The 16,983-nt window shown below is 36.6% G+C and overlaps 1 protein-coding gene across 1 annotated transcript in view; it reads left to right on the top strand.

Moving 5' to 3' along the window:
- LOC105545458 (histone-arginine methyltransferase CARM1-like) overlaps nt 1-16,983 on the top strand; it is a 161,938-nt gene that overhangs the window by 122,231 nt on the left and 22,724 nt on the right. The window contains 2 exon segments of the mRNA XM_011988408.1: nt 7,624-7,801; nt 12,184-12,274. Of these exon segments, the coding sequence (XP_011843798.1) occupies nt 7,624-7,801; nt 12,184-12,274 (269 nt within the window).

The following is a 16,983-nucleotide window of genomic DNA, read 5'->3' as shown; positions in this document are numbered from 1 at the left end:
GCTATCTTAGCCTTAAGCTTTGACAATTCACCAAATAAGAGTTTTGTTCACAGGACTGAAACTTTAGGTGGTGCTGTTTGATAGTTTTCTTCTCTCAGAGTCTGAAACTGGACTCTAAAGTTACCCCAAGCTTTACTCTGTTAACGTTTCTGGCTTCAGTATCCTAAGATCTTTTCTGAGGCATTTCATCAAAAAACAGTGCCAAGAGCTTTAGCCAGGGAACAGAACCCGGTGATATCAACCTCTCATACTCCAAAGACCCAAGGTGAGGGAAGTGGAACATGCCAGCCTCAGTGATAGCCCTGAGGGCTTCTTCTGTTCCTGGAATTTGATGATTCAAAATTTCCATTTTACTCCCAAACTCCTTTACAGGGAATCTTTCTTAGCTCCGATATGTAGGGGTTCAGAATAATATGTTCTGGTGTTTTCCATCAATCCAATTCAGTCTGCTTTCTGTCTTTCAGAGTTCCCTCAAAATTTCTCCTCCTATGCTAGCTTTTTAAATATACATGCATATTAAGGTTTTCTTCTGATTTATAACATTTCCTACATTGCTGTGCAATATAAGAAAAGAGAGGAGGTAGATACATTTGCTTAGACCTCTGCTTTTACTAATTTTTTTTAAAAAATAATTTTGCTATTTTCATAAAATAATATCTTATTATAAAGTAAGCAATTCAGAAATTTAATAAAGAAGAAAAATGTAAACCGTCCACAATAATTATTAATATTGTGTGAACAGTATTGCAGACATTTCTAATGCAAATATAGAGAAGAACAGATAAAGAAAAGTACTTGTAGGAAATTTAACAGAAGGAAAGGAAACCGAGATAAAAGAAGAGAAACTGCTAAACTTTAAATAAATGCTTCTTCACCATAAGAGAAATCACTTTCTAAAGGATTCCTCTAAAGTTATGGAAAACATTAGGAAATTTGAATTTTTTTCTCTCTTTATGATAAAAATGTTCTTTTCTATGAAAGAGATGAAGTCATGAACACTCATATCTTTCCTTTCTTCCTCTCCCCTTTGTTAGCTATATATCATTTTTATATTGTCAAAGTGTAAGGTAATTCCCATTGAAATGTGACCAAATATAACAAAACTCCATGTAATTGTTTAGTATTTGTTCTATAATTTGATGGGTTAATTTATAACCATTGGTTTTTAAATTATAGCTTCTTTATTACTAATTTCTTTAGATTCATCTCGTATTTATGCAGATTTTTTTGCCACTTTGGTTCAGCATTTTTTAAAGGAGGTCTTATGTGTGCCACATGTCCTGAGTTCTTTCATGTTGACAATGTCCATTTATTATCTTTATAGGTGAATAACACCTTCTCTGGATTTAATCTTTTGGCCACACCTGTTTTTTCTAAATATAGTAAACGTTGTTTTATTGCTTTCATAGAAGAGGTTAATGACAGCCTGATTTTTTTTTTTTCAGTTTTTAGGTGATTTGTTTTTCTGCCTGGGTACTCAAGGAATTCATTCTTTATTCCTTAAACCCAAAATCTTTAGCAGAATATATTTTTGTATATTTTGTAATGTGTAGGAACATTACTGTATGAAATGTTCCTATGACCCTTATGTGTTTTTTCTATCAGCAAATTGCTTTTTTTATTTTAATAAAATTTTCTTTTAATATACTGAGTTAGTTTTCTATTCTATTTTTCTGTCATTCTGAGACATTATGCTACCTCATTTTAATCTACATTTTGTCTGTTAATTTGTTGTTACAGAAATCAGTTTGCTTTTTAAAAACTATACTTCTTATGATTATCTCAAAGTTTTCTATTAACAGCATAGTTTAAAATGCTCAAATATTCATACACAGAGGAAATGAGTCTAAATATAAGGAACAAAGAATAATAACTAAATGAACTCATATCTCTACAACCCAGCCTAAGAACTAGAATAATATTACTATATATTAAAATTCCTATATATGAATACCTTTCCTAGATTCCATGCTCCTCTGTTCATTCCCCAAAGTTACTAACATCTTAAGTTTTATCTTTAGCATAAGATTATAAAAAATTATACCCTAATGAATACAGTTTAGTTTTGAATACATTTGACCATTTTTATAAAAGAAATCATACTCTATATTCTTTAGCAACCTGTCTTTTTTCTCCTTAAAATTCTGCTTGTGAAATTTATTTATATTAATATATGTGCCTTTAGTTATTTCTTTATCACTGTTAAATAATATTCATAGACAGGGTGTGTGGCTCATGCCTGTAATCCCAACACTTTGGGAGGCTGAGGTGAGAGAATTATTTAAGTCCAGGAGTTCAAGACTAGCCTGAGCAGCATAGCAAGACCCCATCTCTAGTATTCAAAAAATACGTTGAAAATAATATTCATAGGAAGGATACAGTACCATTTATGCATTCATTTCCCTGTTAATGAATTCTAGTTTGTTTCAACATTTTATTTTATTACTATCAATATTATATATATTTTAGTGTATATTATCTAGTACACATGTTCAAATTTTTTTTAGAATGTATGCTTCTGAGGGGTGATATTTCCAAATCATAAGTATATCTTTAACTTTACTGAATAATGCCAAATGATTTTCTCAAATAGTTACATATATTTGAACGTAATATATTATCTACCTGGTTGATGGCTATTCTGTAATTATGTCACTTTGCTTCTCAATTTGTTTCCTTGAGTCAAATCTTCCTTTTAATCTGAGTTCTATTGCTTTATCATCTTTTCTTTAAATTATTATTTTATTTCATCTGTATTCTTTGACTTATATATTCCTTTGTACTTTCTCATTTGATTTGATCCTTGAAATAACACTGAAGAATAGGTACTATTATGATTCCCATTTTATAGGTAAAGAAATGGACTCCCAGGAAATTATGCATCTTGGCCACAGGTCACAGCTAGTAAATGGAGGATCCAAACTAGCAACCGAGGCCTTTACCTCCAAAATGCTTGCTTTTTTCATGCTTTGAGACAGACTATAATTAGATGCTATATTGTATAGTACAGCCTCTAAGACTAATTCAGCTTCTAAACTGAACAGAAATAAATAAACAACACATCTACAGTACATGTAACTTATTGAAAACCCTCCTAAATGAGACAAGAACAGCAGCATACCAGGTGGAATTACTGCCCTGATCTCTCTTGGCACTTATCCTGGTACCTAAAAGGATGAATTCTGCTGCTACCACCTAAAGTGTGTATGTATATGTGTATGCATATGTGTACATGTATGTGTGTGTTTTAAGCAGCTGATACAAGTGATAGTACTATTGACATAGATTTTAGAAACCCAATTTAATAACAAGGGAACAGGATTAAAACAAGAATATGATGTGGGTTTGCTTGGGCCTCGATGATGTCTGAGAAGAGCCTTTATTTGGAATATCCCTCCATCCTGAGCTCTTAGAAAAGGACCAGGTCACACAGGGTAAACCTGTGCAGCAATTAATGTGGTGGATTGCAGAACCTTGCCCTGTGTTAGCGGACTTTTCTAGCACTTGGAGGGGCATAGTGAAGTTCAGTTATTCCTGGAAAGGATATCTCTCCTGAGTTACAGTTTTAGAAGAATGGCAATGAAATGACAGGCTACCCAAAGATAATCTATACTGAGACTGTTGTAAACTGAAGATGAGGGGAGGCAGCAAGACTGACTCAAAGAACAGTCATGCATCTAGACTTAGCTGCCCTTCTGTATTAGAGCGATTGCTGGTTGAATTTATGTCCTATTTTCCAATATCTTTATCAAGGAATTGCAATCAAACCTAAGATAATCAAATAATTATTTTCATTGTTTCCTAAAGATTGATCTAGGGAGATGCATATAGATCCAGCGGTTAAAAAACCCTGCAAAGCATTCTAATAAGTTTGGATGTCTTTAATTTAACCAAGCCAAGAGTTTTCTTTTCTGTAGAATTCCTCAAAGCTATTAATATGCTAATGCACTCTGTATTTGTAAGAGGGATATGTATTACAAAGAAGTTCTAAGTTATTTGATCATGAAACCCTTGTATTCATGGACTCCTGGAACATATTTCAAGAAATTTTGCTTTCTTCTAATCATAAAATATTCAAACTAGAAGATGCCTCAAAACAACTCTAGTTTTAAACCCTAATTTTACAAGAAGGGAAACTAAAATTTAGAGACTTTAAGTGACTTCCCCAAGGTCACATAGCTCTTTGGTGATAAAGGTAGAACTAGAATTTTTAATCTTCAGATTCCTGATCTTGTGTGAAACTGATCAAAAATAGATTAAGTCACAAGATGCAATGACCTGAAGGCAGGCCTGTTTGCTCCCTTCCAGGCATGTGATATGTCCTTCTTTGCCAGTGAGAATAATGAGACCTAAAATTATTTCCTGTGGACCCAAAATTGTACTTCTGACAGCTCATGAAATCCTCTCTCTGAAACCTTATTACATCTCTGCTCTCCCTAAAGATTCAAGAGTCTAGGGGTATCCTCTCTAAATTCTGCATATAAGGCCTACATCACAGATATTCACCTGAGTATCTTACTATATTGTGCCCTCCAGCTACACTTAGAGAACAGCTCCCCTTCCAGCATCCTGTTGCAAGTTGAGGAGTCTGTGGAAAGAGGCAATTTTATATACTGAGGTTACCTGGACAGCCTCAGACCCCATAAGCAGAATTTAGAGAGGGCTTGAAATGTAGAAAAGGGACCACCTTTCCGGTAAGCAGTGGGGCAGTGTATATCAAAAACCCTTACCAGCTTCATACCCTTTAACTTTGAAGGAAATAGCAGAAAGTGTATTTTCAGATTTAATTGCATTAGTATTTGTCAATATACTATTTTAATAGAAATTTGAAATAACCTGAGTATCCAATAATAGGAGATATCAAATAAATCAATACACATCTATTAAATACTATATAGCCAATAAATTTATGTTATAGAACCATTCATGGAAAGATGTCTAGAACAGAGCTTCGCAACCAGTTTGCTGGGTATTGAGATTTTGATGTCCTTTGCACTCATGGCAGGTAGTCAGGGTCTAGTGTGGCCAGAGTCCCCACTCAAATGTCTCAAAATGCAAGCAGGCTCTTCTTTCACCCAAGTGTACCATAAAATTACTTGGTTTTTAAAAATGTGTGCCATGATGTAAAAGTGTTCAGAAAACTGATCTAAAACATATTGCTGGGAAAAAATTATGAAGTATTATTACATTGAGATTTGAGATATACTCCAATGTCTGATTGAAAACATACCTTGCCTATATCTGGAATACTAGTAATTTTTATGTTTTTGTTTATTTGCATTTCTGTTTTTAAGTAAAAAGTTGTTTGTTTTGTTTTGTTTTTTTGACAGAGTCTCACTCTGTCACCTAGGCTGGAGTGCAGTGGCACAGTCTCAGCTCACTACCTCCCTCCCGAGTTCAAGGGATCCTCCCACCTCAGCCTCCTCAGTAGCTAATTACAGGCATGCTCCACCACGTCTGACTAACTTTTTAAACTTATTTTGTATTTGTAGTAGAGACGAGTTTTACCATGTTAGCCAGGCTGGTCTCAAACTCCTGACCTCAAGTGATCTGCCCACCTCAGCCTCCCAAAGTGCTGGGATTACAGGCATGAACCACCACACCTGGCCCAAAGTATTATTTAATAAGAATAATATAATAATTTTAATGCTTACATAGCTCTTAATATATTTTATTTGGTTTGATCCTCAAACAAACTTATGAAGTAGTTACTGCCATCATTGTTTTCATTATATAAATATCATTTTTAAGTCCATATTTGAAGCTAGTAGGAACTGGACAAGTTGATGCTGGCAAAAGAAGGCAGAAATAAAATATATCTGAAAGGTAGAAATAAGAAAATGTAATAACTAATTACCTGTGGGAACTAAGTACACCTCCAGGACATTGGGGATTGTGGTATTGATGACCAAAACAGAATCATAGAAATGCAATATTTTACAAAGATTTTAAAGGCAAACTCAGGGAATGATTAATGTTCAAGAAGCAGCTGAGTTTTGGTATTTACTTATTATTTAGGAGGTGCGAAATTCACTGGTGAAAATGTCCAAGTTATTGTTGAAACTCAGCTGAGAGGACGAAACCAAAGATGTAGTTTGGATAGTCATTCACAATGGAGCCACAGTCAAAGCTGTGCAGGAGAATTGATTCTCCTGGCAAGAATGTAGAGAGAAAAGCAGGACACCAAAAGGTCGAACCTTTAGTCATTGTCTCTGCAGAACTCCCAGGGACTTGACTTCTATGTGTGGAATGATGATAGAGTCATTGGCAATGGATGAATATTGACAATGTATGACATGTTCAAACAGTTTTCTTTATTATTCCTCCATAGATTAGAGATTACTTGATTTTAACAAACAAAGACATTTTGTATGCTCACAGAGCATGTGTTGGTGAGCAGCACCCTAGAAGACAGGATTAATGTGAAAGGTATCCTAGCCATTTGAAGAAGTGATCAGAAATTAAGAAGGTGCCACTGAATTATAACAAGTGCATAGTACATTGCACTTAGGATGGGCAAAGGGATTAAGCTACAAAAATACAAAATGGAAGGGCTCTGACAGGCTGTACATACAATGAGGAAAAATCTACAAGTCTCAGAGAGGAACAACTTGAAAAGGAATGTGCTGTATATATTTATGCTGGCAAATATAAAATGTTTATTAGAAAATATGTTTTCAGGCAGTAGAAGACATAATAATTCAATCACCTTGTCATATTTGGCATTCAGAAGAAATACATTAGAAACATAGTAAGTGTATTTCTCTTCAGGGTGCCTCTTTTGAAAGAGTTTAAGTTTATTAAATAAAATATAAAGGACATCAAAGAAAATTAATACATGACTGTAAAAACATACACCTAAAGAAAGGTCAATAATCATGGTATTTATTTTTGACATCAAAAGACCAAGGAAAAATTTAATAAGGATCAAGATCATTGGCCTGTGTGCAGTGGCTCACATCTGTAATCCTAGCACTTTGGGAGGCTGAGGTGGCAGGATCACTCGAGCCCAGGAGGTCGAGGCTGCATTGAGCCATGATCACACCACTGCACTCCACTCTGGGCTACAAACTGAGACCCTATCTCAAAACTAAGCAAAACAAAAAAGATTATTAATCTGTGGAAGATCATTGTACGGAGGTGTTTGGCATCTCTATTGCAAGTAGAACAATAGGAAATAAACTGAAGCCATGAATTTTAAAAAATCCCCCTATATATATATATATAAATATGTAAATGTATAAATATATATAAATATATAAATATAAATATGTATATATACACACACACACATACACAGACCACACATACTGGCATACATACACATATATGTGTATGTTTGTGTAGAGTCTAGAAGAGAATGCATCAAAATATTAATAGTTATTATTAGGATTGTAGGTGTTTTATTTGTTTTATATCTGTATCTTTTCCAAAATTATATATATTAAACATGCAATTTTTGTGTAGTGAGACAAATGAGTTATTTTTCTTTAAAAGTGTTTCTAGAAACAAATGTTACTTCTTTCTCCTTCCTGTCACATTCTCAGCCCTTAATCGATAAAACTCATTTTTAATAAGATCCTGAATAACAACAGTTCTGGCACCCCATTTTATCTTTTTCAGATGCTAGTGAAAAACAATCACCTTTCAGGCAAGATCATTGTTTTGCCAGGAAAAATTGAAGACATCTCACTTCCTGAGGCTGTAGATGTGATCATTTCCGAACCAATGGGATACATGCTGTTCAATGAACGGATGCTAGAGAGTTATCTTCATTCCAAAAAATGGCTAAAATCAAATGGTAAGTTGGCCCATTCTTGGTTAAAAAAACAGTCTGACTTCTCTGTAAAAGCATTTCTATTATACTCAATTATTTGTTTTTCTCATCTCACTTTTCCATAACAAATTAACTAGTCTCCAATCATAAGAACACAGGTATGCTTCACAGTATTCAACGTGGTATAGAGAGCCAGGTCTGAGTTTTGCATTTTTTGTCCTAGTTCAATCCCTTCGTTCCTTAATGAACCTGGGCTAACACTTGACCATTTGGCTTTGGTTTCCTCATCTGTAAAATGATATTATTACACATAATCTCTGATATCCTTTCAAGTGTTGGCCTTCTATAATGTGAGGAACTCTCTGGGGTCTGCTTGTTCTTTTTGACATGTTTTTTTCCCTACTGTATTTCTCTCTCTGTCTATGATCACTACACATAGTCAAGGTAATATTAAATCCAATATGCTTTTTGTGCTTTCCAAGTGCCAATTTGAATAAATTATTTTATAAAATCCTTATAAAGTCTGAATGATGAAGGTTTTCAATTTATTCGGGGGGTTAGCCTCGAAGCTAATTTTGCAACCTTCCCCAGGGACATTTGACAATGTCTGGAGACACTTTGGTTGTCACAATGGCAGCAGGGGCTGGGGTATTGGCATCTAGTGAATAGGGGCAAAGATGCTGTGAAGCATCCTTTGATGCACAGGACAGTCCCCTGCATCAAAGAATTATCAGCCCAAAATGTCAATAGTATATGATTGAGACCTGGGTTAGCGGAGGGCATTGTTATGATCCCATTTTATAAAGAGAAAACTGAGACTCAATGAGGAAAAGTAACTTGGCAAGAACAGACATCTAACAATTGACAGGCCAAGAATTTGAGCCTACATCCATCTGACCCTGAAGCCTACACTCATGACTTTGGCACACACACTGGCTTTCCACTCTTCACCAGAGAAAGTAGATGCATTCCAACAGCCGGTGTTTTCAATTAAGACATCGGGGCTAACTGGCCAATTTTAAGTTGCATCTTATGAGAATTTCAACTCCTTACCCCAATTGTATTTATCTAAATTACCAATGTTGTAGCTCCCTATCTTGCTATTCAATGAAAACAAAATAGTGAACGACTGTGCAACTCATACGTACCAACATGCATTTAAGTGAAGTTTGAAGTTTATAATTTCCTACATGCTTCAAAATTCAGAAATAGGCACTGAAAGAAAATTCATGTATAAATAAATAAATAAGCTCAGGCAAAGTATACCTGATGTCAAGAACTTCATTAGCAATCTTGCTGTAAAACAGCTCAGGATGCTCTTGGAAGCCTTGTGTGTATGCGATAAAATTGAACTGTGGGAGATGAAAGTGAAGGTACAAAGTGGCTTGGATTTCCTCCTCAATGCCCCCAGGAAGAATTTGTATGGTTTTTTCCTGGACTTTTTCAGATGGTTAGGTGCTTCTATATGATGAGATTTATAATGTAGTTAATTAACATGTATCACCTGAGCCCCTCTTAAGCTCAGTATTTAGATAGTATCTAGGTATCTTCCCTGGATATTTGAAATGAATATCACATTTTATACTGGGCTATATATCTTTAACTAGGCAAGTAGAAATGAATACTGATTTTATTGGCTTTCTAGGTTATGTCTTCCTCAGGGAAGGGTGATTGATTTTTTTTTCTAATTATTTATATACTCCATCATAATAAGACATAGTTTAAAACATCAATTAATAATAAAAAGGCTTATAATGAAAAATAGTAGTCTTCTGCCACACCTCTTTCTATCGTCAGACTGCTCCCCAAAGGCAACTGCTTTCAACTCTATCTGTTGTTTCTTCTATTATTTACCTACATATTCCTATCTAAGATGATTACATTGCTATTCTCGTCACTCTCTGCTTGAGAATTCAGCTTTCCTGAATAGCAGCTCCTTCCTTCCTGATGCACCTACCCCACCCCCATCCTCTCAATGTATTTAGATAGGTCCTCAGTTCCTTTATCCCAACCCTTAGGGCCAGATATGTTTCAGAATTCAGCATCTGAAGGACTTTTGAAAGTTAATATGATCACATACCATGTACTACTTAATTCTCCCAGTGGGATCTGAGGCAACACTCTGTAATGAAACACATTATATTCCTGCAACAAAACATAAGAATATTGATACCAAGAATAAATGAAGACTACAAATAAACTCTCGTGTTAGTTCAGGTCAGGTTTTGCCATCAAATGATGCTGCCGCAAACTTATAAAAATCTGTTGCTTTTCAGATCTCAGAATTTAGCATAAAGAAATATAGGCCTAGATCATTATTCGGTTAAATCAAGAATCAGCGTTTACAGTGTTATGATGTAATGTAACTATTGTTGAATACTGAGTCAGATGGTAGAGTAGATTCTGTATACTTATGTATGTTTTCTCATATAATCTTTTGTTTTTCCTGGAGTTAATTGTCTTGGTTTCTTTTATTAGCTTAGCTTTTATATATTCATGGTTAAGTGTTTCTACGCTCCAATAGATCTGACAGATGCCATCAATATGTGTTCCTCTGTTGCTCCCCTCTATTCAGTAGTCCTCTGGCCTTCTCTAGCAACATGAACTGAGTGTTCTGCAGCCCCATTGCATGACAGCAACACTTTGACTTTCCATCATCATCCTTTTGTCTTCCTCTTTGTTGGTTTACGACATCATTTCAGCAAAGGATATTCTCTACCAGCTTCTGCAGAAAAGGAGCTTGAGGAGTTACTTTTTATCAAGTCCTTGTGCTATTATTTGGTCAAGAATTTTACTTAAAAACAATTTTTAATCAATATTTTTAAAGCTTGTGTTTTGGTTTTTGTGTTTGGTTTCTGTCTGCAAATCTTGCTATTGAGAAGTCAATGCCATTCTGACTCCTGCTCCTTTAGAGTAACAAAGTTTTCCCCTCTAGATGCTTTTAGTATCTTCTTTTTATTTCTAGTGTTCTAGTGAGAATCTTTTTTAAGTTCCTGTGCTGGAAATTCAGTGAATATGTTTAATCAGGAGGCTGATTTTCTTCTGTTCTTGGAATTTTCAAAATATTTTACATTTGATTTTCTCCCCTCCATTTTATCTGACATTCTTGGAATTCCTATTAGATTGAGGCTCATAACATCATCCTCTAATCTTCCCAAGTTTACACAAGCAGTGATACATATTACTTCTCTGAGGTTATTTAATATCCTTCTATCGTCTCGAAATTGAAAAACCATCAAGCAATCATTATTGTTTTGATACCAATGCCTGAGATTTAGATGGGGACATATGAATGAGGTTATGATCATGCTTTGCCCCTGACCACTTCTGAAAATACCCCCAAATAAAATAACCTGTTTTAACAGATATGAAAAACCACATAGTTTAAGGATGGGGCACTGATTATCAGATGAGATTCCACTCCCTGGATTTTGCTCTGCTATTTGTTAACTCTATGATACCAAGTAACTTAAATTTCTCTGTTTTCCTGTTTATAAAATGGACATAATAATAGAACCCACTTTATCTTGGTATGAGAATTATATAAATTAATGCATGGGAAACCCTTGGAAAAGTACATGAGAGGGTCATCATAACTGAGAAATTTTAGCTATTTTTGTTGTTTTTATGACAGCGTCTCTGGTGTCTTAAGTCAGCCTTATTTCTGAAATATAGTTAATAGTTCCTCTTTCTTTCATGTGCAATTTAATAAATGGCTATAAAAAGATTTTCCCTAAAATTGCAAGAGTAACAATGCTGATCATCAGGTCTGCCTACTCAGAAAGGCCCAACTTCAGGCATGCCAATCTAGGTGCTCATTTGCCCACTGAAGAATCTACCTTTCCTGTAGTGATTATGGATGCCAAGAAATAGCACAAATGTGTATTTCTCAGCATGAAGATTGGCGAGCATCCATATAAACATAAATCCCAAAAGCACCTAAGAAGACAGGTGGTCGATCTGATTCTACATGGACAAAGTCTGAGAATGAGAATAATAATGTGATGGGAGGATGGGATTTTGATTATTTTTAAAGCTAAATTATTGTTACAATAAATAAGAGAATAAATAAATTAAATAAATAAATCCAGAATTCATAGGACAAACAGAAAGGGGAAAAAAAGCCAGTAACTGAGAAGGCAACTGCCAGGTTCAAAGGCTTGCCTAAGTCTCTGCAAGCTTTTATCATTGTATTGCTTTGTGACTTGCTTTGATACTCTTTTCTATAGCCCCTCTACTCTTCTGCCTAATTTTGTATACTTGCATTGAGACAAAATTATATTTTGTCCTGTCATGTCATAACTGAAGCAAAAGAATGGAATTGGTCTCAGGTGGCAGATGAGTACAGCCTTCAATCAGAAAGCGACAGAAGCTGACTTCTGGGTCTCTTGTGTTTTGCTCATCAGGAATGATGCTCCCGACATTCAGCGACATCCACTTGGCCCCTTTTTCTGATGAACAGCTCTATGTGGAACACTTCTCCAGAGCCAATTTTTGGTAATGTTCTTTTTTCCTTCCTTCCTTTCCCTTCAAAGGAAACCAGAGTTTTTAAAACTATTGTTATTTGGGGTCATATGTGTGTTGTTGGGTAGGGGGAGGTGGGGCGGCGGCAGTGAGGCACCTATCCTGTACACTGTAGAATGTTTAGCGGCATCCCTGGTCTCTACCTACTAGATGTTAGTCACATCTTCCCCCCAGAGTTGTGACAACCACAAATGCCCTCCAGACATTGCCAAATGTCCCCTTTCAGGATCGCCACCAGTTGAGACCACAACTCATAAATCAGAGACAGGTGAATCAAGGAGCTGTTCATGCAATATCAAACATCCAAAAAGCTCTCCTACTGCTAAAACAACATCCTGCCCTGCCTGCTGCCGTTCTCTTCCCATTTTTCACCATCCACTTCTTTGATTCTTGGCTATGGTTTCTGTTAGGACTTGACTTTGACAGAGAACATGTCAATCAGTACACCTGATAAATGAGTTGATCAAACCTTTATGGAGTTTTAATTGACAGTTGGCTTTTGGGCCCACTTCACCCCTCTGAGATTGAGTTTCTTTATGTGTAAAATGGGAACTGATACAAAAGCTCCTGCCAGTTTTAAACCACCATTGCTTCTGGGATTCCTTTCTGAGAACTAGTTTTTACAAGAAGGAAGGAAGGAGCATGGGAGGGAGAAAGAGAACAGATATCATCTGTGTTGGAATGTTACATGTGTGGGAGCACAGGCATGTCCTGCAGGAGGTTCAGGATCCTCAAATTTAAGGTTTGACTTTGGTCTGAGGTATACAGGGCCTTATAATACAAAGAGGTCCAAAGTTGATTTCTGGGTTTTTCTCTTTGTAATCCTAGAGAAGGGGCAGCAAATAGGAAGTACTTTGGTTTCCAGGGCTACTAAGCTCTTTGAGGAGTAGGGTCAAATGGCTAATTTTTCTTTCCATTTTTTTGGCAAAATAGGCTTTCCTAGCACAGATTCAGAGCATTTTGTGGTTTTGTCAAATCTGCAATTCTGAGATTCTAAGCCACAAGCTTTCCCATGGGGGCGAATGGCTTCTTGGTGTATATACGTGTCGGGTGGGGCAGGGGAATGGTGGGGGAGCTTTTACCTTAATGATCATTGCTCTGTGAGATTATGCTGACCCTAAATGATTACATTTTTATTATAACTTCCTGAGGAAATGCAGAGATGAAAGGGTTATGAATTTTAAGCAGCAGAATAGACCAGACCAATGAACTAGAGGTTTGTCGTCCAGGCAGTCCTTGTGTGACCTTCCAAGCATACCATCTGCTGCCATCTTACTAACTTGAGGATATTAATGATCACAGTGGTTTGGCTCAGTTTTCCACCACGTACCAACATGCTGCTATTTGTTGCATCTAAAAATGAAAAACAGAAACAAAAAATGAAAACATCATCTTCTCTAGATGTCGCTTTCCCAGTCAGCCATGGCCAACTCTCTAAGCCCCTTTCAGCAAAATTCCTCCGAAGGGTTGTCTATACTCAGTGTCCAACTCCCCCCTTCTATTTCTCATTGGAGCCATTTCTCCAAAACCACTCTTTTTGAGGTCAGCAGTGCCCTGACCTCCACATTGCTAATGCCAGTGATCAACTCTCACTTCTCAACTTATCTAATTTACTGGCATCATTTGAAACACTCTTTTTGCTTCATGATCTTTTGATTTTTCTCCTCCCTTGCTGACACTTTCTCAACCAGCTATCATTATTACTTGTCTTCATAAGCCCCTGGTTTTGAAGTGTCCCAGGATGCAGTGTTTGGACCTCTTCTCTGTGCAGGCTCCCTTGGTGAGCTCACCCATTCTCATAACTACAAATACCATCCATAGGCTAATGGTTCCCAAGTGTCCCTCTCCAGTGTAGACGTATCCTCCAAACATGATGTTTTCCTAGTAAACTTCCTCCTGGATGTTCCCTCCTTGCAGAAATTTATCATGTGCAAAATTCAACTTCTGATCTCCCAATTTCTACCCAAAACCTGCTGTACTGGTAGTTTTTCTGTCTCAGTTGATAACTTTATCCTCTCCATCATTCAAGCCAAGAACTTTGAAGGCCTCTCTTTCTTTATCTCCTGAATCCAAACCATCAAGTAATTATATTTGTTCTACTTTCAAAATCTATCCAGAATCACACCAATTTTTATTATAATCACTGTTTCCTCTTTTTCTCAACACCATCGTCTCTCATCTAGATTACTGCAATAGCTTCTTACCTGTCTGTTCTCAACAGAGCCAAAGCCTCGCAGGAGCTTCTGCATAGTCTGGCTCCCAGTTACTCTCTAGCCTCATTTCCTACTCCCGTGTTCATTTGGGTCCTGCTTCACAGGCCTGTGTGCTGATTCTCAGACACATCAGGCATGCTCCTAAGTTAGGGCCTTTGCGTTTGCAGGGTTTTTTGGGTTTTTTTCCCCCTTTGAATACTTTTTCCTCAATGTTCACATGGTCAATTCCTTTAACTCCATAAAGTCTTTGTCAAATGCTACCTTCTCAATGAGATTTACCCTGACCATCCTATTTTCAGTTGCACCCATGCCATGCCCAACCCTTCTTTTTCAATTCTATGTTTTTTCTCTAACACTTACAGCATCCTAAAAGATATATAACCTGTTCCTATTATTATCTATGGTCTGTATCCCTCTTGATAAAATGTAAGCACTGGAAGGTCAGCAATGCTGTCAGTTTCCACTGGATGTATCCCAAGCACCCAGAACACTGCGCACCACAGGGTAGGCTCTCAGTAAATGTTTCTGAATGAATAAAAACTTCACTATGCCCAAACATGCATGAAAATAATTATTAAGATTTTAGGTGATATAGTTCCAGTTTTTCTATCCTTTCTTTACAAAAACAGAATCAAAAGTACCATTTTATAGCTTGTTTTTTGTTTTTTTTACTTTCACAATACTTTGTTGACATGTTCTCACATCATCTACATACATTTGACTGAAGAGTATTTCTTTTGTGACTCATAATTTATTAACTCAGTTTTCAATGTTGAATATTAAATTATTTTAATTGCCATTTTAGTCCTATAGATTCTATAACAAACCACACCAAGGTTTCAATATTCTATAAGAATATAGAATCCTATAGAATTATATATCCTAAATTCTATAAGACACAACACTAAAGTGAACATCCTTTCATATAAATTTTGGTGTACATTCTGATTATTTCCATATGATAAATTGCTAAAAGCAGAATTACTGGACCAAAAAATGTGAAGAAGGAACTTATAAAAAATTATTCTTATATATTGCCAAATTGCCCTCTAGAAAAGTTTTACCAATTAACACTTCCACCAGTGGTATTTGGGAATGTCTGCTAAGTCTTGCCCATACGGGATATGCTTTTTAAAATGCCAATTTGATTTGCAAAAAAAATGGTGGCCAGTTTATTTTTAATCTGTATTTCTTTGATAGCTGGTGCATTTGAACGATTATTTTTAGTCAACAAACACAAAAATATTTTAAAAAATATATAGTTATCAAAATTCACAGCCTTTGCTTTCCTTCTAATTCCTCTCCCTTTGTGAGGTTTCTGCATTAGTCGACTGGCATTTGGGTCTCTTGTTGCTTTGATCCAGGAAACAGGTGGTGAATGCTTGCATGATTTCTGTCAGAAGAAGCAAAGAAGTGGATATGTACGCTGGGGAGTGGTGCAAAAAATAAGTTTGGGTGAGATCTCTCAGCTGAGAGATGAAGGAACAACTAATTGGCTAAACAAGATCATCAGATGCAGTCAGTTTTCAGTCCTCACCTGATTTTCTTACTATCTGCACTTGACACAGTTGACTCTCTCTTTGCTCCACTTCTCAAGCCTGAACCTGTTTTTTCTCCTACCTTTCTGGCCCCTACTTCTCAGTCTCCGTTGCTGATTCTTCCTCATGGCCCAAATCTTTAACATTGGAGTGACTCCAGGTTTCTTTCTTACATGTCTTCCCCTTTCTGTCAACACTCACTGTCTTACTTGATCTCATTCTGTCTCTTGGCTATAAATACCGTCTTTCTGTCTACAACTCGCATAGTTAGAACTCCAGCCCAGACCTCTGCCCAGAACCACAGACTTGGATGTCCAACCGGCTGTTGACAACTACACTTGGATGTCTATTGGGCATCTCAAAATTAACATGCTTAAACGCAAGCTACTGATCCTCACCATCTCCCCACTGCCCACCTTTGCAAAACAAAACACCCCTGTGTCTACTACAGTCTTGGCAATAGCCTTCTAACTTAAATCCTCTTTTTAAACCACAACCATGCTCTTGATGGAACATAATTCAGATTATATTATTTCACTGCATAAAGTCTTTTAGTGGCTTCCCTGTTTCTGCATAGTGAAAGCCAAAGTTCTCATAATAGTTGGGAAGACCGTATATGATCTAGATCCTACCCTGCTACTCCTCTGACTCTGTCTCCTGCTACTTCCCCTCTTACTCTCTCTCCCCTCTGGCCTCACTGGCTGGCCTCCTTGCTTCTCCTGGAACAAACCAGGCATGCTCCTGCCTCCCTGACATTCGCTCTGCCCAAGACACAGACAATCCAGTGGCTTTTCTCACCTCCTGCAGGTCTTTGCTCACATGCCACCATCCCAGAGAAACCTTCTATTGATTACAAACTGCAGTCTCTTTCCTCCCGCAAGCCTGTACCACACTTCTCAATTCATTTTTCTCTATAGCACTTATCACCATA

The sequence above is a fragment of the Mandrillus leucophaeus genome, unplaced genomic scaffold, assembly GCF_000951045.1.
Source record: "Mandrillus leucophaeus isolate KB7577 unplaced genomic scaffold, Mleu.le_1.0 Scaffold329, whole genome shotgun sequence".
In the NCBI taxonomy this organism is placed as follows: domain Eukaryota; kingdom Metazoa; phylum Chordata; class Mammalia; order Primates; family Cercopithecidae; genus Mandrillus; species Mandrillus leucophaeus.
This window is presented reverse-complemented; position numbering and strand designations above follow the sequence as displayed.